At 41.1% G+C, this 25,368-nt stretch overlaps 1 protein-coding gene across 1 annotated transcript in view; it reads left to right on the forward strand.

Annotated features, from left to right (window-relative positions):
• Positions 1-25,368, forward strand: part of HSD17B4 (hydroxysteroid 17-beta dehydrogenase 4) — a 516,553-nt gene that overhangs the window by 251,876 nt on the left and 239,309 nt on the right. Inside the window, exons 13-14 of the mRNA XM_073624673.1 lie at positions 3,376-3,612; positions 4,178-4,229. Coding sequence (XP_073480774.1) covers positions 3,376-3,612; positions 4,178-4,229 — 289 coding nt within the window. The remainder of the gene's footprint in view (positions 1-3,375; positions 3,613-4,177; positions 4,230-25,368) is intronic.

Raw genomic sequence — 25,368 nt, forward strand, 5'->3', positions numbered from 1 at the left:
AGGAAAATGTGCCAATTATATCGGCAGTCCATATCCTGGGAGTAGAGAACTGGAAGGTAGATTATCTCAGCCGCCAGCAGATCTGCCTGGGGTAATGGTCCTTACACCCAGAGGTGTCCCAGGAAATTTGCCAACGTTTGGGATGACCAGAGGTTGACCTACTGGCATCCAGGTTCAACAACAAGCTACAGCAGTTTGTGTCTCGAACAAGAGATCCTCTTGCAATTGGAGCAGATGCTGTGATAGTTCCATGGAGCCAGTACTCGCTGGTTTATGCTTTCCCTCCGATCCCTCTCTTTCCACATTTGTTGCGCAGGATTCGTAGAGAGGGGGTTCCAGTCATTCTTAGAGAGGGGGTTCCAGAAGGCCCTGGTTCCCGGAGATTGTGAGACTGACAGTAGACGGGCCATGGACGCTTCCACGTCGTCCCAATCTACTTTTTCAAGGTCCTATATTCCACCCCAATTTACGGTCTCTAAATTTGACGGCATGGCTATTGAAGCCAGGGTGTTAAAGGACCGTGGCATCTCGAACAGTGGTGTCTACTCTAGTGAGTGCTAGAAAAGCTGTCACTAGGAAGATTTATCATAAGGTCTGGAAGACTTGTATTGCTTGGTGTGAAGCCAGAAAATGACATCCTCGGAAATATGCGATTGGGAAAATTCTCTTTGTTTCTACAGTCCGTTGTGGAAATCAAATTGGCTTTGAGTACAATCAGAGGTCAAGTTTTGGCCCTATCAGTATTATTCCAAAGGCCTTTAGCGTCCCATTCACTGATCAGAACCTTTTATGATCCCCCCCCCCCCATTAGGTCACCTATGTGTCCTCGGGACTTGAACATTTGAACCTATTAAGGAAATTCCATTAGACTTGCTGTCACGCAAGCCAGCCTTCCCGATGGCTATCACCTTGGCTAGAAGGGTGTCGGAGTTGACGGCCCTTTCATGCAGGGAACTGTACTTGATCCTTCAAGTTGTATTACAACTTGTTCCATCCTTTTTGTCAAAGGTGGTGTCAGCCTTTCATTTAAATCAGGACATTATTTTGCCTTTTTTCTCTCGGCCTCGTTCGGCGGAGGAGAGACGACTGCATTCTTTGGACGTTGTCCGGGCAGTCAACGTTTATTTGTCTAGATCTGCGGAGATCCAAGGATCAGACTCTTGGTAAAACAAAAAAGGACCCGAGAAGGGGCAGGCAGCTTCCAAAACTTCCATTGCCAATTGGTCATTCAGGCCTATGGTCTGAAACCTAAAGCTCCTCCCTTTAGGGTGAGACCTCATTCTACCAGGGGTGTAGGAACCTCCTGGGCTTTTCACCATCAGTATCTGTTGCTCAGATTTGTAAGGCTGCTACCTGGTCTTCAGTGCATAGGTTCACAAAATTTTATCAAGTGGATGTTCGAGCAGCCGAGGATTTGGCTTTCGGCTGCAGTGTACTGCGGGCTGCCATATAAGTTCTGATGGCTATTGTTTGGCAGGGTATCGCCCTCCCCTCAAGGCTATTGCTCTGGGATGCCCCAGCAGGTAATGAATATTGGCCTGATTCTGTGTCCCATGATGTATAAAAAAGAAAATAGGATTTTTATGTCATATTTACCTGTAAAATCCTTTTCTTTGAGTACGTCAAGGGACATAGATTCCTCCCCTCTTTTTTGAGGATTTAGTGTTTGCTACAAAACTAAAGTACTTCCTGTATGGATAGAACATGGGAGGGTTAAAACCTCTGTTGGTTTACTTTTTGCTATCTGTGCCCCGTTGGAAAGATATCCCTTCACTTCCTGTCTCACAGCCATAACAGGAAGTGAGAGGAAATCCCATCAGAACACGTGTCCCCAATATTACTTTTCTTGGGACAACCCAAAATTTGGGATTTTCTTATACTTTCGCTAATGGTAAACATAACTAATAGGGTGAATGTCCTTAATGGAGGTACAGACAGCAATAAAAACTGACAGGTGTTGTAGTCCCTCTCCACTCTATCCAAAGTTGTAGAAAAAGTTTTGCCTTTAGTTCTACTTAAATAAGACCTATTGTGTGCCTACACCTGAACTTCCCTATTAATCAGGGATGCTCATCTGTATATTATAATGGCCAATAGGAAGGAGTGGGTGATCCAGTGGGCCATCAACCAAGCACTGTTTAGAATTCATTATTGCTGCGGCTTTGGGGTTCTCTTGAAAAAAATAATGCATTCAAACACTTGACTGTACCTTTCTTTATTTTTTCATTTGCTTCTTTCTTTTTTCTGCCCTAACATTACTGCCTGGACTGTATATAGACTTGAAAGGGTTTTTTTGTTTTCTGAGGGTAACTTGTGTGAAAATGTGCTTCTTAGCCCTTGTGGAGTCCTCTTGTGACAATAAATTAAACGCTATATTTATGATTTTTTTTTTTTTTTTTTCCTAGCATGACTACCACAATTTGGTACATAGTCATAACGTACCCACAGCCGAACAATAGGAGAATTCTTTAGGGATGAACTTATCACTGTCATGGGAAAGTATGCAGATTAAGAGTGACCTAAAAACTGTGAAGCCATTAGAGGAACATGCCATCTAGACCAACCTTTTTCAACCAGGGTGCCTTGGAAAAATGCCTAAAAATTGCCCAAAAATAACCATTTAGCTGACAGCATCCTAACAATGTCATTGGTTGATAAGGAAGAGAAAGTAATGTCACCAGCACACCAGGATCTCCAAAAATGGGTCCAAAACTTTAATCAGTGATCACATGGTTACAGCAGAAAGCAACATTTCGGAGCCACGCAGGACCCCTTCTTCAGGCATGTGACCCGCCTGATGAAGGGGTTCTGAGTAGCTCCAAAACATTGCTTTCTGCTGTAACGATGTGATCACTGATTAAAGTTTTGGTCCCATTTTTTGGAGATTCTGGTGTGCTGGCGACATTACTTTCTCTGACCACATGCGGTTCCAGACTGTGATCGCTTCAGCACCCACTTGCAAATACAGCCATCTCTACAGGAATGTGTGCGTTGGGAATATTGCGTTGAGTGTCAAGGAAGACCTACCAGTGTACAAAAGTGTATTTGCCTTGTAAGAATAAATTACCTCTAATTTAGGGTGTCCTACGTGTGTGGATGATGTTTTGTAATGTAAAACTATTTGTTTAGTTTTTTTAAATTTTAAAATGGGGTGCCTCAAGATTGTACATTATTTTAAAGGGTGCCGTTACTGAAAAAGGTTGAGAAACACTGGCCTAGGCCACCAAAAGAAGGGCGTCAACAATGGCTATTCCTGTATTTGCTCTCTGCTTCACAAAAATAGCTGCTAAATTTAGATAAATTGTTAATGTGTGTATTATTGGTAACATGCATTGTGGTTTTGTTTTTTTTTTGTTTTTTTCTTCTTTTTAATAGGCCCTGGCTATAGGACAGAAGTTACCTTCTACGGTGTACAGTTACACTCCTATCCAGCCTATTCTCTATGCTCTGGGAGTGGGTATGTCCACCAAAGACCCGGATCATCTCAAGTTCCTGTTTGAAAACAGTGATGAGTTTGCCTGCTTGCCCTCATTTGGAGTCATTTTATCCCAGGCTGCCTTTATGGGTGGAGGGCTTTCCTCAGTTCCAGGGCTGAATATAGATTTTACACGAGTAAGTTGTGTACTGTATTGGCTTTTTTCCCTGTGTTAATTAAACAAAGCAAAAAAAGTGTGCTTGTGCTAAAACATAATCATAGTCCTGCTTTAGGGCTTTCCTTTAAAGCTACTGATTTAGCAGTGGACTAATACGACAGAGGGCATTGTGGAAGGAACACAATTTACTTTAAATATACAAACGTATTCCAATGTTCTTTGTTTTGTGACTTGCTGGGTCTAGGCAGAGAAGCCTGATGCCATGTTTAATGAATGGCTTTCTTGGCCTTTTGTGTTCTGCGGCAGCTCTTAGCATGCTAAATACATTTAGAATTGAACAGTGCTGGTATTTACAAACTATTTGGAGTTCGCTTGTGCATACAGTATGTTACAGTATAACTGAATGATGCACATAGTATTATAGGGACCAAGGTTCAATCAAACAATGGGAAGTGCATATTTGGAAGGGTTAGATCTACCTAAACTTGAAAATATTTTTAGATCTGTGTTATAGTTGGGAAATATCAGATGTGGTCCTGTATTAATGCTTATAAAAAGCTTAATAAAATGTTTTATGTAACCAGGTTCTTCATGGAGAGCAGTACCTTGAAATCTACAAGCCTATCCCGACATCAGGTGAGAATCTTTTCCTTCTAGTACAACCTATTAATAAATGAGGCTTTTTGCTGTGGTTGCTTTTTTAAGCTATTTTTATCATACTTAAAACCCAACTCCAGGCAACTAAAAAATATTCCCTTGCAGAGTGGCTGTCTGTGAGGGTTAATTGCTCGTTTTGTTCTAGGAGAACAAAAAAAAGATTTACTTAACCAGTCCTCCACTCCTCCCCACAGATAAACTGGTCCCCACAGCTTCTTCTGCCCCATGCTCCAGCAGTCTAGGATCCTGACCTAATCAGGATCAAAGCAAAGTTTATAGCCCTGCATTAGACATGATGACTCCTGGGGACAGTCCAACACCAGAGAATGGGGGAGCACAGTTTGCCAGGAAAGCAGATAATCAGGTAAGTAAAAGTGTTCCACTCCCCTAGAGAAAATGAGCTATTAACCCTGTGGGTGCAGCCCCACTGTAAAGGATAATTTCAGACTTTGCTGGAGTTGGGCTTTAAACCTGTCACAGGCCTAGGCTAGTCATTGAGTAATGATATTAAATGAAGCCTGCATGTTAAAATAATCTTTACATTAGAACTTCAGCTTTTAATTTGAATGGAGTAAGAGGGAGGGTTATAACCCTTGTTAGTTTTTTTTTTCTATATCGGTCCCATTGGTGAAATTTCCATAATATTCCTGTCCCATAACCAAAATGGTAAGCGAGAGGAGAACCTTCCAAAATGAGGGAATCCCTGGTCATTAGAATTTGAAAGATTTCCCCTCCTATTCCTGTTCTGGTGACAACCCAAAATCTGAAATTTTCTTTCACTCTCACTGACAATAGTTAACAGGACAAATAGTGTGAATCTCCCTAACTGGGCCACAGGCACCATTAAAAATCTGGCAGATGTTCTAATCCCCTCTCCACTCCAAAACGCAAACGGTTTTGCCTTTAGTTATGCTGTAAATCTAGAGATATAGGCATCTGTTATTCTATTCAGTTGTCAAACTTCCCTGTTAAGAGTAAACTTCTATCCATTCCCTCTCAACTACTGAACCTACTACCGGTCTTCTAATGTGATTGTTGGCCTTACTGACCAGTAGCATAGGAAAGGGAAAGGCCAAACTTGACTTTTTGTTACAGGTTTATATTAACCACTTGGGTCTCCAGGGCTTTTTACTTATGGATGCTTACAAACTGATTGTTTGAGCTCCTGGGCTGAGGCTAGGTTCACATCTGTGCGGGTGGTGCCACTGCGGGACCTGCATAAATACTGGCAGTTGAAACTACTCACACAGAGAAATGCGGGACCCACGGGTGGGTGCCATTAATCCTAATGGAACGTGCCCGCACTGGAAATCACCCCCGGCACGGAAACCTCGGTTCCCGTGTGAGCTGCGATTCTAAAAATAATGCAGGGACTTCTTTCCTGTGTGTCGCTGGGCACGGCAGCCCATTTTAATGAATGGGCTCTCATGCCCGAGCTAACCACGGCCTGCACATGTGTGAACCTAGCCTTAGTGCTGGATGCCTACTGTCGGACAGCCTGGACCCCGACCAAGATCCGCAGGGGTCTCTGATTCCCAGTGGAATTTTAAAGTGGTAGTGAACAGTTGGTCACCACTGTCACTGATTCCATCTTCACCCGGTTTTCCTTCTGGGTTTATGGCCTCCAGCTGTTTGAATGGCCGAGCCGTGATGATGTCACTCCCACGCATGTATGTGGGAGCCACGTTCACGGCACAGCACTCTTAATGGATGGCATGCTCGAGTGTGCAGTCCATTGAGAGTGCAGTACGCATGCACCATTAAAATTATCGCCTGCTACACATTAGAATAGCTCCTAAATGTTGCATGTTTAGGAGATATTTACTTTACCTACAGGTAAGCTTTATTATATTCTTACCTGTAGGTACAAGACAAAAAGCACACTCCACTACCACTTTAAAACAGCACTGGAATGAAAAGCCACTATCCCAGTGCTGTTTTTAAAGCGGTTAAACACACTTCATTTTATAGAGCATTGTTCTCCGAAAAACAAGTGCGCAACCATTAATTAGTGAAGATTATTAAACACAACCATACAAACTCATATAAAGATATGTATAGTATTGTGCAAAAGTGATACAATAAAGTAAAAAAATTCTACCCAAAAACGCCCATGTGAACAGTGGTGGTCAACCTGTTACAAGGACCTAAAGCAAAAGTACTCTGATATATACAAAATCCATTAAGGTGAGTGTATCTAAGTGATCAAAAATTATATAAGCAAAGTCCATAAAAATGACAATGTGAGTATGGAGAAACTCAGTAATCAGGAGAGATGGGAATGAAATGTTCTTGGGGGCAGGAGGCGGAGCCTAGCAGAGCAGACATGCATTGTTAGAGCTCCACACCGCTGAGGAGAGAAGAGAAGGACAAAGCGGAGCCTGCAGGCTCAAAAGGTATCCATTTGAACCTTTTTGCCCCAGGGAACAAACTGTGAAAGTTTGGGCAGGAAAAATGGTACTGGGAGGAAGCCGTGGCAGAAATAAAAATCACCTCACAAAGAGCTCACAGGCACTCACTGCAACTAAAGCAGCTCCAGTCACCTCACAAGATACAGCATCAGGGCGCTCTCACAGACAGAAAATGTCACAGCAAGACTTTCCATTTGAGTCAGATACAGAACAAATCCTCTCACAAACTTCTCCACAAGCCTCCTCAGTATCCCCAGTAATATTATTACAATTTGAAAAGATGCTTCATAAGGCTTTAAAACAAACCTCAGACCAAATAACAAAAAGCCTAACCAAAGAAATAAGAGAGCTGGGAAACCGCACCGCAGCCTTAGAAATAAAAATGGATGAAATTGAAATTACAACCCAAGAAAATATAACAGAATTGGAAAAATTAAAAAAAGAGAATTTAATACTTCAAACTAAGCTCGAAGATTACGAAAATAGAGCCAGACGTTCAAACTTGCGCATAAGGGGAATACCTGAAACTGTGACAGACCTGCAATCTACTATTACTGCTCTATTACAAGAACTAAAGCCAGATATCCCTATTGAACGTTTAGAACTGGACAGAGTACACAGAGCCCTCACAGCCAAAAAGAAAGATGGACCCCCACGTGATATAATCACAAAATTTCATTATTACAGAACGAAAGAACAAATACTAATTGCTGCAAGAAAAAAAAAAGGAACTTAATTTTCAAGGACACAATTATCAAATTTTTGCTGACCTATCCCAACTTACTATTACTAAAAGACGATCCATGAAACCCCAACTAATGGAACTGCAACGCCACAACATTATGTATCAATGGGGCTTCCCCTTTTCAGTCAGATTTAACTACCAAGGTACAATTTACAGAAGCAGATCAGCAGATGAACTACAACAAACCCTTTTAAAATTAAATCTGACAGAACCCACAAGCAGCAACACTCCCACACGCAGAAGAATGGCATCATCTTCACCTTCAGGCAGCACTCAGAAAATTTCAGAACAAAATGGGAATCATCATTCTCACAAAAGAGGCCGTTATGCCACATCATCCATGGACCAAGAAGATTCAATGGACTGACATCCTAATTCCTGATATCTCTTCATTTATTATACTAAGAGATGGTTCTCTATAAAAAACCTATATTTATAACTGAATGTAACTGCATTCTGATAGTCACACACTGTGTGGGATCATGTTACATTCCAGTTATATTTCTTATTACTTCTGATTCATATAGCCTTAGAATATATAAGTGAAATAAGGAAATTCTTGTTCAGTTATATATTATCAGGTAATAACAATAGATTTATTACTTTTTAGGACAAATATGTTCAATAATCCAGAAGTAATGGAAGCTTTTTCTTTCTTTTCTTAAAACAAATATATTATTACCTAACTAGTTCCTAGAATTATGTTTTTGTTTATTCTAATCTGAAGCAATACAACCTCAATTTTATGAGTTAACATATCTAAACCGTTTCATATGAATAAAATATGTAATTGTTTACTCTAAAAGGGTTAAAATCCCAAAATAATTCAAACTATCTTCATCAATACCAAAGTTATTAACAGTACCTTTCTAACTGAATTATTTAGCCTAGGGCAAGACTAACCATATACAACCACCCTGGAATAAATAATTTCAACAAAAACTATATTCTGCACTCCAATTAATGAAACATCATTTTGATGTCTTTTGACATAGCACTTCTCTCCTGTAAGCGGAAGATCCGTGTACCCCCATTAGCCCTCCTCATTCTCCCAACCATATTATGTGGGAGTGTGACGAAGGCACTTATTCCCCTGAGAGAGATATTTATTCTCTTTCACGGGTAAATTGTGATTACTTGCAAAAAATAATTTATACAATGTATCATCTAATCTCATATGTTTTTTGTTTACTCTTTACTCCAGAATTCACTGGTTTCTTTTCTATCTATTCATCTCTTCAGTCCACACAGGTTGATCTGCGCAGTCAGCTCTGCATAACAAAAAGTAAGTCAAAACTATTTGATCTATTGCCATGGCACCACTGAATATACTTTCCCTGAATGTTCAGGGAATAAATGTCCCTCAAAAAAGGACCAAAGCCTTCTGTACTTTCCATAACAAGAAGGCTCACATAGTATGCCTCCAAGAAACACACTTCACCAAAGATTCTACTCCAAAATATATTTCTCCTTTTTATCAACAAATTTACACGGCTTCTGCCTGTACCAAGCAAAGGGGAACTCTAATTGCATTTCACCGATCCACACCATTCACCTTATCATCAGAAATTAAAGACCCAGAAGGTAGATACCTGATACTCATGGGTTATATAATGGATACAGCAATCACGGTGATTTCCTACTACGCTCCTAACAAACAACCTACACCATTCCTCTCACATATATTACAAGTGATTAATACACACAAAATAGGAACAGTGATAATGTGTGGGGATTCGAACCAGGTCCTCCTCCCATTTCTAGATAAATCACCTTTTACACCATCCAAAATAACCTCTAGATTACCTTTTTCTCAACTTCTTTCCAAATACAATCTGGTAGATTCATGGAGAGAAAGTAACCCAATGAAAAAGAAATTCACTTATTTCTCGCACCCTCATCAAACCTTCACCAGAATAGATCATATTTTTCTAACAATAGGAATGATACCAGAAATTATTGCATCAGATATAATTCAGATTCCGTGGTCTGACCATAATGCAGTATACACTACTATAGCCTCAGCCATACCAAAAGCGCATGACCCAACGTGGTACTTACCGGACATAATGCTCAAACACCCACTACATCAGATGGCCATTGAACAAGCTTTAAAGGAATACATATCAATTAATAATACAACAGACATCTCCCCAATAACACTGTGGGAAGCTCATAAGCCTGTCTTGCGTGGTACAATACAAAGACAAATGGCACTATTTAAACGGGAACGCAAAAATCTAGCAAAAAACTAGAACTCAATTTTAATGCAGCCTACATATCATTTCAAGATAATCCATCTCAGAGTACAAAATCTCATCTGGAAAAATCTAGATTGGAATACGATCTATTTCTCACTGAGTCAGTTGATAAATCCCTCAAACGCTCCAAACACAATTTCTACATGAATACAAACAAACCAGGTACATATTTGGCTCGGGCATTAAATTCAACTAACAAATCTTTCAAACCAATACGTTTGAAATTATCAAAAAATGTTTACACTTGTAATCCAGTTAAAATAGTCCATAAATTTCACTCACATCTCGCAACTTTATACAAGACAAACAATGAATTTAATCCTACAGAAGCTGAATCCTTCTTCTCAAAAATAACCTTACCTGAGTTATCTCAGAATCAAAAAAGCAGTTTGGATGAGCCTATAACTATAGATGAAGTTGCTAACGCCATAAAAGACCTAAAACTTAACAAAAGACCAGGCCCAGACGGCTACTCGGCTTTATACTATAAAACATTCTCAGAAATACTCTCTCCCATTCTCACTGAAACTTTTAACAAACTTCTAGATGGACATTCTTTTCGGCAAGAAACACTAATGGCAATTGTTTGTATGATCCCAAAACCCCTTTCTGATGATACTTCCTGTGTGAATTATCGGCCTATCTCTCTGTTAAACCTCGATATTAAATTATTAGCAAAAATAATAGCAAAACGCCACAATAGCATTATAGGAAAATTAATACATAGAGATCAAGTAGGCTTCATGCCAAATAGACAGGCAGGCGATAATATACGCAGGGCAGTGTTATTGGCACATATTGCTAAAAAACGGAAAATCCCTTTATGTTTTCTATCTCTCGATATTAAGAGGGCATTTGACACAGTATCCTGGCAATATATGCAATATTCATTGCAAAAATGGGGTTTTGGACCCCACTTTTTAACATGGATCAAAGCATTATATAATAAACCCAAAGCCTATATAAAATATGCTGGATACAAATCTGAAGCCTTTAATATCGAAAGAGGTACCCGACAGGGTTGCCCATTATCTCCCTTATTATTTGCCCTTATACTCGAACCCATGGCCCAATACATCAGAACAAACCAAATTATAACTGGCATTGAAGTAGGAGGGATTACACACAAATTATGTATATTTGCAGACGATATATTACTTTTTCTATCATCACCACAGGTCTCTGGTCCTAACTTAATACCAGCTCTTGATGGATTTGCAGCCCTATCCGGCCTTATGATTAATCCTAAGAAATGCCTAGTGCTTAATATTTCACTCACAAACATGGAATTGATCCCAGCTAGGGCTGCACTCCCATTCACATGGGCAGAAAAATCAATCCCATATCTTGGAATTCATTTAACAGCATCTCATTCTGACTTATTCTCAACCAATTATCCTCCTGTATTAAGACAGATCACAAATCTAATAAAACAATGGTCGCAACTTCCTTTATCCTGGATAGGGAAGATTAATGCAATCAAAATGACAATTCTACCCAAATTGCTTTATCTATTCAGAGTCCTCCCTATTCCAATTCCTTCCTATTTTTTGAGAATAGTACAAAAAAGAGCAACTTCGTTTATATGGGGCTCTTCTAAACCACGTATACCTATACACACACTACATCTTCCCAAAAATAAAGGAGGCCTGGGATACCCTAATTTTACTAACTACTACAGAGCAGCACATTTGGCCAGTCTGTCCAAATACCATGCAAAACAGGAAATCCCATTATGGGTATTTATAGAGGCTTCAGAAAATGACCCTCTATTAATATCAAATTTATTATGGCTTGATCCTAAAGACCGCTTTAAAATTCATAATCCCATAACTAAACACTTCTTATCTCTCTGGGATAAACTAAAAACCAAATATCAGTTACAATCTCCACACAATCCTCTCCTTTCTTTTATCAGAAATCCGGCCTTTTATCCGGCATGGATCTACCCAAATTCTTTTAAAGCTTGGACAACATCAGGCATTCAGACACTAAATGACTTCATAGCATCTAAATCATTCCTTTCATTCCCATCGCTTAGAGAAAAATATGATCTACCAAACTCTGAGATATTTAGATATCTCCAAATCAAAAATTTCTATACACCATTCCTAAAGGGGGATACACCATTATCCCAATTATCCATTTTTGAATCAATCTGTACAAAAGATCCATTTGCTAAAGGTACAATTTCATCACTTTATAATCAATTATATGGAGTAGCAAATCTTAATAGACCCTCTTACGTTCAGAGGTGGGAGGAGGACCTGGGACGAACTTTAGAAGACACGGACTGGTCTAATATATGGCTCACATCTAAGTCATCTTCACCCAACATCTTGGCACTGGAGACAAATTATAAAGTCCTAACTCGCTGGTACCTTGTACCCGCTAGAGTGGCAAAATATTCACCTAATACCTCAACTCTTTGTTTTCGAGGATGCCCAGAAATAGGCACATATTTACACATATGGTGGACGTGCCCAGTAATCCAAACCTTCTGGAAGGAAGTCTTCGTGATTGCATCTAAAATATTTTAAAAAATAATACAACCAGATCCATATTTAACTTTACTTAATCTAAAACCGGAATGGTTAACACTCTCTCAATTCAAACTTATGATCCAACTAATAACGGCTGCAAAACAAACAGTGGCCAAGGCATGGAAATCTCCTACATTGGTACTAGCAGAAACAATTCACAGAATGAATAATACAATGTCCCATGCTAAGATGGTAGCCATCGATCAAAATCAAATTCCAAAATTTGAAAAACTTTGGCATCCTTGGATAAAACAACAGTTCCTGTCAAATTTCAATGACTCTGTCCTGTTGCCATGGTAACAGATTAAATGACTTACAGAGACACCCATTCTAAGGCTTCAAAGAGAACTAAAAAGAATAATAAACTGACGAGCGGGACAACCTTGTGGACCATACCTCTACCTTTCAACCCTTTTTCTTCTTTCTCTTTCCTTTTCTCCACCTTACGATTAAAGCTCATTATCAGAATTTATTTGACCTATATACACTCTACTTGTAAACAATATGTATAGTAGGTATAAATCATTTAAATACCTACAAAAGTAACTAAGGAAATGATATATATCTTTAATTTAGGTTTACGTGAACCCAATGTTTAATATTTGAAATTTCATGATATTTACCTATATAAACCCTACTGTAAAACAATGAGCTTACTTTATAGATCCTTGTAAACTTACTTTATGTATCTTTATGTATCTTTATAACATTGTATACTCAATAAACTTCTTTTGATGGGAAATGTTCTTGAAAACCAAAAACTTGTGATATTACTGCCGCTTACCAGATCAGTTGGACCTCAAATTCATGAGATCATGGGAGCCTGTTGCATCAGCCTGCCGGCATCGAAATCCTCCACCTGTCTTTCAATCCAGGGATCATGATTACAATCACCCTCAATGACCGACGTTAACTCCTCTCTCCTTTTTGCTTATATATTTTTGATCACTTAGATACTCACCTTAATGGATTTTGTATATATCAGAGTACATTTGCTTTAGGTCCTTGTAACAGGTTGATGGTGCACACCACTGTTCACATGGGCATTTTTTGGTAGCATTTTTTACTTTATTGTATAATTTTAGCACAATACTATATATATCTTTATATGAGTTTGTATGGTTGTGTTTAATCATCTTCACTGATTAATGGTTGCACGCTTGTTTTTCAGAGATATGTTTTTGAGCTTTTTTGTATTTAGGCTTACACAAGCAGCTGCACTTTTTTCACTTAGCGCAGAAATTTCCTTTATAGCTATAGAGCATTGTTGCCTGCTCCTGTAGAAGTTACACTTTTTTCCACTCTTTATTTATTTTTTTATGCAATCTTTTTTACATAACGTCTAATTTAAAGGATAACTTCACCTTTTGGGAAAATGTTACATTCCATTTTTAGGGTGGAACATGTAACATGCTCCCACAACTGCAGCCTTTCCCCAACCCGCTGCCTCTAGTGACAGTGAGCGGGGGATCTTTTTCTCAAACTCTCTGTCACACTTTACAAAAAAAATAGTGGCTGTGTGGGACTCCACCCATCTGGCCGCATCATTCATTTACAGAGATTTGTGAATGGGAGAAACAACAATCTTTGTGGCTGTCAGCTTGTAGTTCTCAAATGAACTACAAGGGCACTGGCTCAACAGGTAGTTCATTGTTTCTTCCTGTCATTATGTAACTGCCTGCCCATACACAAGGTACGAGTAGACAGCTTGCACAGACTGTCTACAAGAGCCCTGCATTGCGCCCATGATCTACTGATCATGGGTGCTTTGCTTTGCAGGATCTTAATAAAAGAAATAATAAATATGCATTTTTTTTACCTGCAAAAAGGTGTGAATTTATTTTTTATTTTTTTACAAAGGTGAACTTATCCTCTAACAGCAAAATTCTATATTTTTGCTTATATACAACAGTCTGTAACAGTCTGTAAGAGCTAATCAAGTTCCCGATGTCACTTGCTTTTCCTTTTTAGAATGAGGTTCTGTCTTGTTTCTTTGGTCAACAACAGTTGTTTGTCTTTCTGCTTTCTAAATAAACGCTAGTCTATATGACGTCCAGCAGGATAACAGCATCGCAGTGATCGGTGGTGCGGTGTGTCAGCTTGAAACACCGTTCCACCGATCTTGGTAAAGAGCCTCCGGCGGAGGCTCTGTACCATGTGATCAGCCGTGTCCAATCACGGCTGAGCACGATGTCAATAGGAAGAGCCGTTGATCTGCTTTTCCTCACTCGCGTCTGACAGACGCGAGTAGAGGAGAGGAGAGCCGATCGGCGGTTCTCCTGACAGGGGGGGGTCTGCGCTGATTGTTTATCAGCGCAGCCCCCCCTCATATGACCACACTGGACCACCAGGGATCGTCACAAGGACCTCCAGGGAGAGGGGCAACACGTGGATGGCCAGGTATGTACCCCATGGCCATCCACATGTGCCCATCAGTGCCCACAAATGGGCACTGATTGGCATCAGTATATTGCAGTGATGCCCAGCAGTGCCACCAATCATCAGTGTCATCAGTACCACCTGTCAGTGCCCGTCGGTGCCGCCATATCAGTGCCCGTCGGTGCCGCCATATCAGTGCCCGTCGGTGCCGCCATATCAGTGCCCGTCGGTGCCGCCATATCGGTGCCGCCATATCAGTGCCCGTCGGTGCAGCCATATCAGTGCCCGTCGGTGCAGCCATATCAGTGCCCATCATTGAAGAAGAAAACATACTTATTTACAAACATTTTTATCAGAAACAAAGAAAAACGTGTTTTTTTTTTTCCAAATTTTTGGTCTTTTTTTATTTGTTGTGCAAAAAATAAAAATCACAGAGGTGATCAAATACCACCAAAAGAAAGCTCTATTTGTGGGAACAAAATGATAAAAAAAATTGTTTGGTTACAATGTTGCATAACCACGCAATTGTCATTCAAATTGCGACTGCGCTGAAAGCTGAAAATTGGTCTGGGCGGGAAGTGCCTGGTATTGAAGTGGTTAATAAATAAGTCTTAGCACAGATTATGTATTTATAGGGTTATCCCATACCAGTTTGCGGATGAGGACGTAACTGCACAATCATTTTGTGGCTAAGACAGAAGTGTGTACATTGGTATTTTGTGCCTAGTCCCAACTGGTCCTTTCTCCTTTTTCCTGGTTGTGAAATGGTCAAGCGTTGAAACACTTTAGTTGCTGTAAGTTGATTCTCAGTGGGCTCTCTGGTGAGCTTGCGGTGGCTAAATGGATTTTCTCCACAAGTGTCATGAGGACTTTCCAGGAGGCACAAACTGAATTCATCATTTTTTTAAGAACCTCTGTAAAACGAAAACACTGTAAGTCTCCTGTGAAGAGCCCTACTTAGGAAGCTGTTGATATTTTACTGCAGTCTTGCAGCAGTTTTTATGTGTTCCCCCAAGTGACGTGTAAGTGTTAAATATTCAACTTGAGAACTCCTCTGAGACTCGTTTATGTGATCAGTACAGTTTTGAGGTTGCACTTTAAAATGTTAAATTCATGACCTTGAAAAGGGTGGAAAGGGTAACAGTCATCGTGGTCTGGTCTGACTTTTACATCGTGCCGTTTTAATGATTAGAAAGACTTCAAATGTCATTTTTGTTTCAGCATAGCCATTAGTATGTAGCAAGTTCTGTCCGTTACGGTTTACAGGTAAAAGTGCTTTTAAGTACCACGCTTTTTGTAGTGGATTTCAATAATACATCTTCCATTTAGGCAGGTGTATAATTTGACTTGACTATACAATAACAATTCAAAATACAGGATCTCTAATTTGGATGAAAGAAAAGCTGTGCTTAAAGCCATAATAAACCCAAAAGCAAACATTTTACTGTATATTGCAGCTTACTAATTCTTAGATGTGATGACTGCATTAGTTTACCTTTTTTAGGCTTTGTTCCTTTGTCACCTGGTGTTCCTGCCAATAAGTCTGTTTTTCAACAGACCCAGCTGTTCTGCAGATGTAGCAGTTAGATGTTTGAGACAAATCATTTACGTACCACTAACAGGGGTGCTTTAATTTATTAATGTACAACTAACCTTCATCCTCCCCAAAAAACTTCTGTAACAGCTTATTATGCGTTAGCTGTTGTTTTGGCTTTAATTTGTTAGGTTATCTAAATCTGCTAATGCATCTAACACTCCCCTTCCCCCCAGATTAACAATGCTGCTGTCCAAATGTGTCCCATAAATATCATACATTTAGTCCAAAATGTATTCTGCTACATGTCTTTGACACTAATAGAGTTTTCAGTGCTAATACTGTACACTGTCACTGTACTAATGACACTGGCTGGGAAGGGGTTCACATCTAGGGGCAATTAAAGGGTTAACTGTGTGCCTAACATGTGTAGTGTGTGCTGCTTTTACTAAGCAATGTGACTGTTTTAACTCTCTGCTTTGCAGGAAGAAAAAAAAACAGCCACGTTGTTGCTCTCCAAAGAGGGGCCCTCTGTTTAGCAACGCAGGGCTTTCTTCTGTCATTGGCTCAGCCGATCAGTGGGTCCCAGTTGTAAATCATTTGCTGGGACCTGCTAATCTGCTTGTGATGTAGTGAATGACTGCACAGCCGGGGCTGTGGACTGTAAAGATACAGGAGTAAGGTCCAGTAGTCGTTTAAAGAAACAAGTGACCTGCAATTGCTGATGTCTTACTAAAAATGCTATCTGGCTGACTTTCATGTCAGTCTGATATTTTAAATTCTTTCAGTCACTGAAAGTGTTACTAAACCCAGGACCCTGCATTCCCTATATCTAGTCTCCCACAGTACACACAACATGGAAATACAATTATTTTATTAACCGCTTGCTGACCAGCCGCCGCAGTTGTACTGCGGCAACATGGCACGGCTGCGCAAATCGCCGTTATGTTACATATTCCTCTAACACTTAGAACAATCCTGTGAAAAATCCTTACACCATAACGGCTTCTTAAAGCCACAGTGCAAGCTGGGAATGTCATGATGGGATCTGAAATGTAATTGGCTCCGTTTGGCGTTCATGGATACCATATTACCACCAATGACTCCAGATTCTGGCCTCATTTGCTACGCTCCGAAGGGCAATTTCCTATTTAGGCTTCCCCTGATCCTCTGTAGTGGGGGATCATGGGTTTCTGGTAAGTGGCAACCCTCTATTATTGATGGCGGACTGAGCGCCAGTTTTCCTCCACTTTATTGGACACCATATACTTCTTGGAAGGACTTTTTTTATCACTTCACTAATTAATATTTAGTCCACGGGTGATTGGTCATCCTAGGTTTTTAGACACTTTATCATATGTTTTTATTCATGTAATCACTTATTGACTTATTACTTCACCTTTGTTTTTTGGTGTTACGTTACTGTTTGACAATTTGTTCACATCATATGGTTACACACACATGGTATATCAATATTGTCATTTGGGTTAGTGTATGTATATGTAATCATTTATGCAAATGTTTAGCGTGATTCTATATTTTTCCCTTCAGTTAGAACACAAACTAGGACACAGGATACAGTTTCTTAGGAGGGTGCGTGTGATCAGCACAGGGCCAATCAGCACTGTCCACACAGAGGGTCAGGGGTCCTGCATCCTCATAGGACAGTAAGAACAGAATGAAAACTCCTCCTACAAGCTTTAACCAGTGCTCTGCTGGACACTAATAGAAGTAACAAAACGGCTATATACTGCTGATGAGAAAAGGTATTTAGCAGTTTATATTTAACCGCTTCAGCCCCGGACCATTTGGCTGGCCAAAGACCAGAGCACTTTTTGCGATTCTGCAGTGCGTCGCTTTAACTGACAATTGCGCGGTCGTGCGACGTGGCTCCCAAACAAAATTGACGTCCTTTTTTTTTCTTACAAATAGAGCTTTCTTTTGGTGGTATTTGATCACCTCTGCAGTTTTTATTTTTTGTGCTATAAACGGTGGAGCTGCTGGTTTAAAGCGGGCTTGTTACCTTCACTCTCGATACCTCTGTTTCACTGGCACCGGGTCTAGGGTTCCGTTGAGTTTACCTCTGGACGATATAAGCACCAAACACTTGAGTAGGTTTTCCAATGCTTTAATGAACAAATAAATGAAGTAGCAGGAAAGAGGCAGAAGGAAAGCTGCAGGGAAGCGCAAATACCTTTCCTTAGTATTCTTCAGAACATTCTTTGTAATTGAAAACTTGTAGTTGAATGCGCTCCCCTTGTGGGATTCAATCTTTGCCCGCCTGGATAGACCTCTCTCACTTGTCTAGCAGCCAGTACGCAGCACGAACAAAAGTCTCTGCCACAGACTTGTTTGGAATAAAACCCGTACGATCCTCTGCCACAGGATGTAATGGTTTGCGATGAATGTCAGACACAGTACTTGAACCTTTAAGCCAACCCGGCAGTACTATGCAGTAAGACTACTTCAGGATACGTCCTCCAACCGAGTCACCAGGCCCCTCTCCAGACCAGCACTCTGCATGATCCTTCCATGACGGGTCCTCCCCTGGGATCTTCTCGGTTGTCCAGCTTCTTCACTCAGGATAGACAGCTCAGGACCATTCCTCTGCTGCTGTGGTAGACCCCAGACAGGCTTCTGGGGCCTACCGTTCCGGAGGCCCACGAGGTGGTACTCTTAACACATACCTGTTGGCCAGGATGGCCAGCAGGTGGCTGAAAACAAACCCCAGAACATGGCGTCTGTCCCAAAAATACCCTCTCACAGAATGCAACTTGGAGGACCACCTCCACCGAGTTATCTCCGGGACAGAGGAGCACTCATACGCTTCAACACGTTGCTTTTCCAACACTGGCCCATGGCGAAAACGACACCCACCGGCACAGTGTGGAACTACACGCAAGGTCAGTCAAGCTGGAACAGAGGCAAATATAACTTCCTATCAGTGGTAGATTAAAAATCTACCAGCGCTACATAATGTATATGCTGTATTTCATTAATATACAGAGCTATGTGAATATATGCAAATAAAAACTGTGTTCAGCATAAAGAGTCAATGTTCAAAAAAGTGGACTCACCCACGGTGTATACAGGACAGATTAAGGTGAATAAAATACATCCTCCACCGATCACCAACACACCGGGCCTCTTACCGCAAACAGTGGACCACTAAGTTATAGGTGGTTAAATAGGCATGATATATCCTTAGTATCACGACTCCACTCAGGTAATCGAAAGCCAATGTCCAGTGTACAGCAAAGGCTCTTTTTCATTTTATCAACTCTTTATGCTAGCTTATTTGTGGATATTATAGCGCAGTGATTAATTTTCATTTTATACAGAGCTACAGTGGGGACGGAAAGTTTTAGCCGTTTGCTAAAATCATTTACGTTCATTTTTTATCCTCATTAATGTACACGCAGCACCCCATATTGACAGAAAAACACAGAATTGTTGACATTTTTGCAGATTTATTAAAGAAAAACTGAAATATCACATGGTCTTAAGTATTCAGAGCCTTTGCTGTGACACTCATATATTTAACTGAGGTGCTGTCCATTTCTTCTGATCATCCTTGAGATGGTTCTACACGTTCATTTGAGTCCAGCTGTATTTGATTATACTGGTTGGACTTGATTAGGAAAGCCACACACCTGTCTATATAAGACCTTACAGCTCACAGTGCATGTCAGAGCAAATGAGAATCATGAGGTCAAAGGAACTGCCTAAAGAGCTCAGAGACAGAATTGTGGCAAGGCACAGATCTGGCCAAGGTTACAAAAAAGTTTCTGCCGCACTTAAGGTTCCTAAGAGCACAGTGGCCTCCATAATCCTTAAACGGAAGATATTTGGAACGACCAAAACCCTTCCTAGAGCTGGCTATCCGGCCAAACTGAGCTATCGGGGGAGAAGAGCCTTAGTGAGAGAGGTAAAGAAGAACCCAAAGATCACTGTGGCTGAGCTCCAGAGATGCAGTCGGGGGATGGGAGAAAGTTGTAGAAAGTCAACCATCACTGCAGCCCTCCACCGGTCGGGGCTTTATGGCAGAGTGGCCTGATGAAAGCCTCTCCTCAGTGCAAGACACGTGAAAGCCCACGTGGAGTTTGCTAAAATAAAACACCTGAAGGACTCAAAGATGGTGAGAAATAAGATTCTTTGGTCTGATGAGACCAAGATAGAACTTATTGGCCTGAATTCTAAGCGGTATGTGTGGAGATAACCAGGCACTGCTGATCACCTGTCCAATACAATCCCAACAGTGAAGCATGGTGGTGGCAGCATCATGCTGTGGGGGTGTTTTTCAGCTGCAGGGACAGGACAACTGGTTGCAATCGAGGGAAAGATGAATGCGGCCAAGTACAGGGATATCCTGGACGAAAACCTTCTGGGCCGAAGGTTTATCTACTAACAAGACAAAGACCCTAAGCACACAGCTAAAATAACCAAGGAGTGGCTTCACAACAACTCCATGACTGCTGAATGGCCCAGCCAGAGCTCTGACTTAAACCCAATTGAGCATCTCTGGAGAGACCTAAAAATGGCTGTCCACCAACGTTTTACCATCCAACCTGACAGAACTGGAGAGGATCTGCAAGGAGGAATGGCAGAGGATCCCCAAATCCAGGTGTGAAAAACTTGTTGCATCTTTCCCAAAAAGACTCATGGCTGTATTAGATCAAAAGGGTGCTTCTACTAAATACTGAGCAAAGGGTCTGAATACTTAGGACCATGTGATATTTCAGTTTTTCTTTTTTAATCTGCAAAAATGTCAACAATTCTGTGTTATTCTGTCAATAAGGGGTGCTGTGTGTACATTAATGAGGAAAAAAATTAACTTGCCGACCGCCTCATGACGATGTACGTCAGCAGAATGATACGGGCAGGCAGAATCACGTACCCCCGGTGCCTGAGGCGGTCGGCTTCTGACTGGGAGCTTTCAGAGATGAGGGGGAGGCCATCCATTCGTGCCCCCCCCCCCTCGTGATCGCTCCCAGTCAATCAGATCATTCCCCTGCCTCTGTATAGTACACAGAGGCAGAGGAAATGATGTCATCTCTCCTCGGCTCAGTGTTTTCCGTTCCGGCGCCGAGGAGAGAAGACTGTAATGTGAGTGCACCAACACAACACATCACAGTACAACATGCCAGGCACACAATACACCCCCCCACCCCCGTCACACTGACACCAAGCAGTTTTTTTTTTTTATTTCTGATTACTGCATTGGTGTCAATTTGTGACAGTTAGTGTGGTAGGGCAGTTAGTGTTCGACCCCTCTAGGTCTAGGGTACCACCCTAACCCCCCCATATAAAGTTTTAACCCCTTGATCACCCCCCGTCGCCAGTGTCGCTAAGCGATCGTTTTTCCGATCGCTGTATTAGTGTCACTGGTGACGCTAGTTAGGGAGGTAAATATTTAGGTTTGCCGTCAGCGCTTTATAGCGTCAGGGACCCCCATATACTACCTAATAAAGGTTTTAACCCCTTGATTGCCCCCTAGTTAACCCTTTCACCACTGATCACTGTATAACCGTTACAGGTGATGCTGGTTAGTTCATTTATTTTTTATAGTGTCAGGGCACCCGCCGTTTATTACCTAATAAAGGTTTAGCCCCCTGATCGCCCGGCGGTGATATGCGTTGCCCCAGGCAGCGTCAGGTTAGCGCCAGTACCGCTAACACCCACGCACGCACCATACACCACCCTTAGTGGTATAGTATCTGAACGGATCAATATCTGATCCGATCAGATCTATACTAGCGTCCCCAGCAGTTTAGGGTTCCCAAACACGCAGTGTTAGCGGGATCAGCCCAGATACCTGCTAGCACCTGCGTTTTGCCCCTCCGCCCGGCCCAGCCCACCCAAGTGCAGTATCGATCGATCACTGTCACTTACAAAACACTAAACACATAACTGCAGCGTTCGCAGAGTCAGGCCTGATCCCTGCGATCGCTAACAGTTTTTTTTGGTAGCGTTTTGGTGAACTGGCAAGCACCAGCGGCCTAGTACAACCCGGTCATAGTCAAACCAGCACTGCAGTAAAACTTGGTGATGTGGCGAGTCCCATAAGTGCAGTTCAAGCTGGTGAGGTGGCAAGCACAAATAGTGTCCCGCTGCCACCAAAAAGAAGACAAACACAGGCCCGTCGTGCCCATAATGCCCTTCCTGCTGCATTAGCCAATCCTAATTGGGAACCCACTGCTTCTGCAGCACCCGTACTTCCCCCATTCACATCCCCAACCAAATGCAGTCGGCTGCATGAGAGGCATTTTCTTTATGTGTAAAAAAAAAACCAAAAAGGGCTTAACGCTGCGCTAGAAACCCAATAATTGATTGGTAGCTAAAGGGATTAACCTTTACAGACTAAAAACACATTAATAAAAAACAAGGTTTTAACCCAAATTACCAAAGCAGCCAGCATAAAAGAGTCAGACACATACTCTAGATAATAATATTACTATTACTATTGTCCTTAGCGCTGCATAATATTATTACTATTTTCTTTATGTCCTTCCGAGTACCACTACCCAATGAACCCCCCCCAAAAAAGATGTTGTGTCTGCAGCAAGCGTGGATATAGGCAAGACACCCGCTATTATTGTCCCTCCTGTCCTGACAATCCTGGTCTTTGCATTGGTGAATGTTTTGAATGCTACCATTCACTAGTTGAGTATTAGCAGGGTCTCCCAAGATGCCATCGCATTTTGAGAGACCCGAACCTGGAACCGGTTAGAGTTCTAAAAATTAGTTACAAAAAAAAGTGTAAAAAAAAAAAAAAAAATATATAAAATAAAAAAAAATAGTTGTCGTTTTATTGTTCTCTCTCTCTCTCTCTCTCTATTTTCTCTCTATTGTTCTGCTCTTTTTTACTGTATTCTATTCTGCAATGTTTTATTGTTATTATGTTTTATCATGTTTGCTTTTCAGGTATGCAATTTTTTATACTTTACCGTTTACTGTGTTTTATTGCTAACCATTTTTTTGTCGTCAGGTACGCCATTCACGACTTTGAGTGGTTATACCAGAATAATGCCTGCAGGTTTAGGTATCATCTTGGTATCATTCTTTTCAGCCAGCGGTCGGCTTTCATGTAAAAGCAATCCTAGCGGCTAATTAGCCTTTAGACTGCTTTTACAAGCAGTGGGAGGGAATGCCCCCCCCCCACAGTCTTCCGTGTTTTTCTCTGGCTCTCCTGTCTCAACAGGGAACCTGAGAATGCAGCCGGTAAATCAGCCAGCTGACCATAGAGCTGATCAGAGACCAGAGTGGCTCCAAACATCTCTATGGCCTAAGAAACTGGAAGCTACGAGCATTTCGTGACTTAGATTTCGCCGGATGTAAACGGCGCCATTGGGAAATTGGGAAAGCATTTTATCACACCGATCTTGGTGTGGTCAGATGCTTTGAGGGCAGAGGAGAGATCTAGGGCCTAATAGACCCCAATTTTTTCAAAAAAGAGTACCTGTCACTACCTATTGCTATCATAGGGGATATTTACATTCCTTGAGATAACAATAAAAATGATTAAAAAAAAAAAAAAATGAAAGGAACAGTTTAAAAATAAGATAAACAAGATTTGACGCCAGACGTCGGTCTGGCGTCAAATGTAAACAGCAATTGCACCATGCATGTGAGGTATCACCGCGAAGGTCAGATCGAGGGCAGTAATTTTAGCAGTAGACCTCCTCTGTAAATCTAAAGTGGTAACCTGTAAAGGCTTTTAAAAATGTATTTATTTTGTTGCCACTGCACGTTTGTGCTCAATTTTAAAGCATGTCATGTTTGGTATCCATGTACTCGTCCTAAGATCATCTTTTTTTATTCCATCAAACATTTGGGCAATATAGTGCGTTTTAGTGCATTAAAATTTAAAAAAGTGTGTGTTTTCCCCAAAAAATGCGTTTGAAAAATCGCTGCGCAAATACTGTGTGAAAAAAAAATGAAACACCCACCATTTTAATCTGTAGGGCATTTGCTTTAAAAAAATATGTAATGTTTGGGGGTTCAAAGTAATTTTCTTGCAAAAAAAAATATTTTCATGTAAACAAAAAGTGTCAGAAAGGGCTTTGTCTTCAAGTGGTTAGAAGAGTGGGTGATGTGTGACATAAGCTTCTAAATGTTGTGCATAAAATGCCAGGACAGTTCAAAACCCCCCCAAATGACCCCATTTTGGAAAGTAGACACCCCAAGCTATTTGCTGAGAGGCATGTCGAGTCCATGGAATATTTTATATTGTGACACAAGTTGCGGGAAAGAGACAAATTTTTTTTTTTTTTGCACAAAGTTGTCACTAAATGATATACTGCTCAAACATGCCATGGGAATATGTGAAATTACACCCCAAAATACATTCTGTTGCTTCTCCTGAGTACGGGGATACCACATGTGTGAGACTTTTTGGGAGCCTACCCGTGAACGGGACACCGAAATCCAAGCACCGCCTTCAGGCTTTCTAAGGGCGTAAATTTTTGATTTCACTCTTCACTGCCTATCACAGTTTCGGAGGCCATGGAATACCCAGGTGGCACAACCCCCCCCCCCCCCAAATGACCCTATTTTGGAAAGTAGACACCCCAATGGACTCAACATGCCTCTCAGCAAATAGCTTGGGGTGTCTACTTTCCAAAATGGGGTCATTTGGGGGAATTTGTGCCATCTGGGCATTTTATGACCTTCAAAACTGTGATAGGTAGTGAGGAGTGAAATCAAAAATTTACGCCCTTAGAAATCCTGAAGGCGGTGATTGGTTTTCGGGGCCCCGTACGCGGCTAGGCTCCCAAAAAGTCCCACACGTGGTATCCCCGTACTCAGGAGAAGCAGCTGAATGTATTTTGGGGTGCAATTCCACATATGCCCATGGCCTGTGTGAGCAATGTATCATTTAGTGACAACTTTTTGTAATTTTTTTTTTTTGTCATTATTCAATCACTTGGGACAAAAAAAAATAATATTCAATGGGCTCAACATGCCTCTTAGCAATTTCCTTGGGGTGTCTACTTTCCAAAATGGGGTCATTTTGGGGGGGTTTTCTACTGCCCTGCCATTATAGCACCTCAAGAAATGACATAGGCAGTCATAAACTAAAAGCTGTGTAAATTCCAGAAAATGTACCCTAGCTTGTAGACGCTATAGCTTTTGCGCAAACCAATAAATATACGCTTATTGACATGTGGCCGAATACATTTTGGCCTAAATGTATGACTAAAATTTAGTTTATTGGATTTTTTTTATAACAAAAAGTAGAAAAT

Source organism: Aquarana catesbeiana, linkage group LG01 (genome assembly GCF_042186555.1).
Source record: "Aquarana catesbeiana isolate 2022-GZ linkage group LG01, ASM4218655v1, whole genome shotgun sequence".
NCBI lineage: Eukaryota > Metazoa > Chordata > Amphibia > Anura > Ranidae > Aquarana > Aquarana catesbeiana.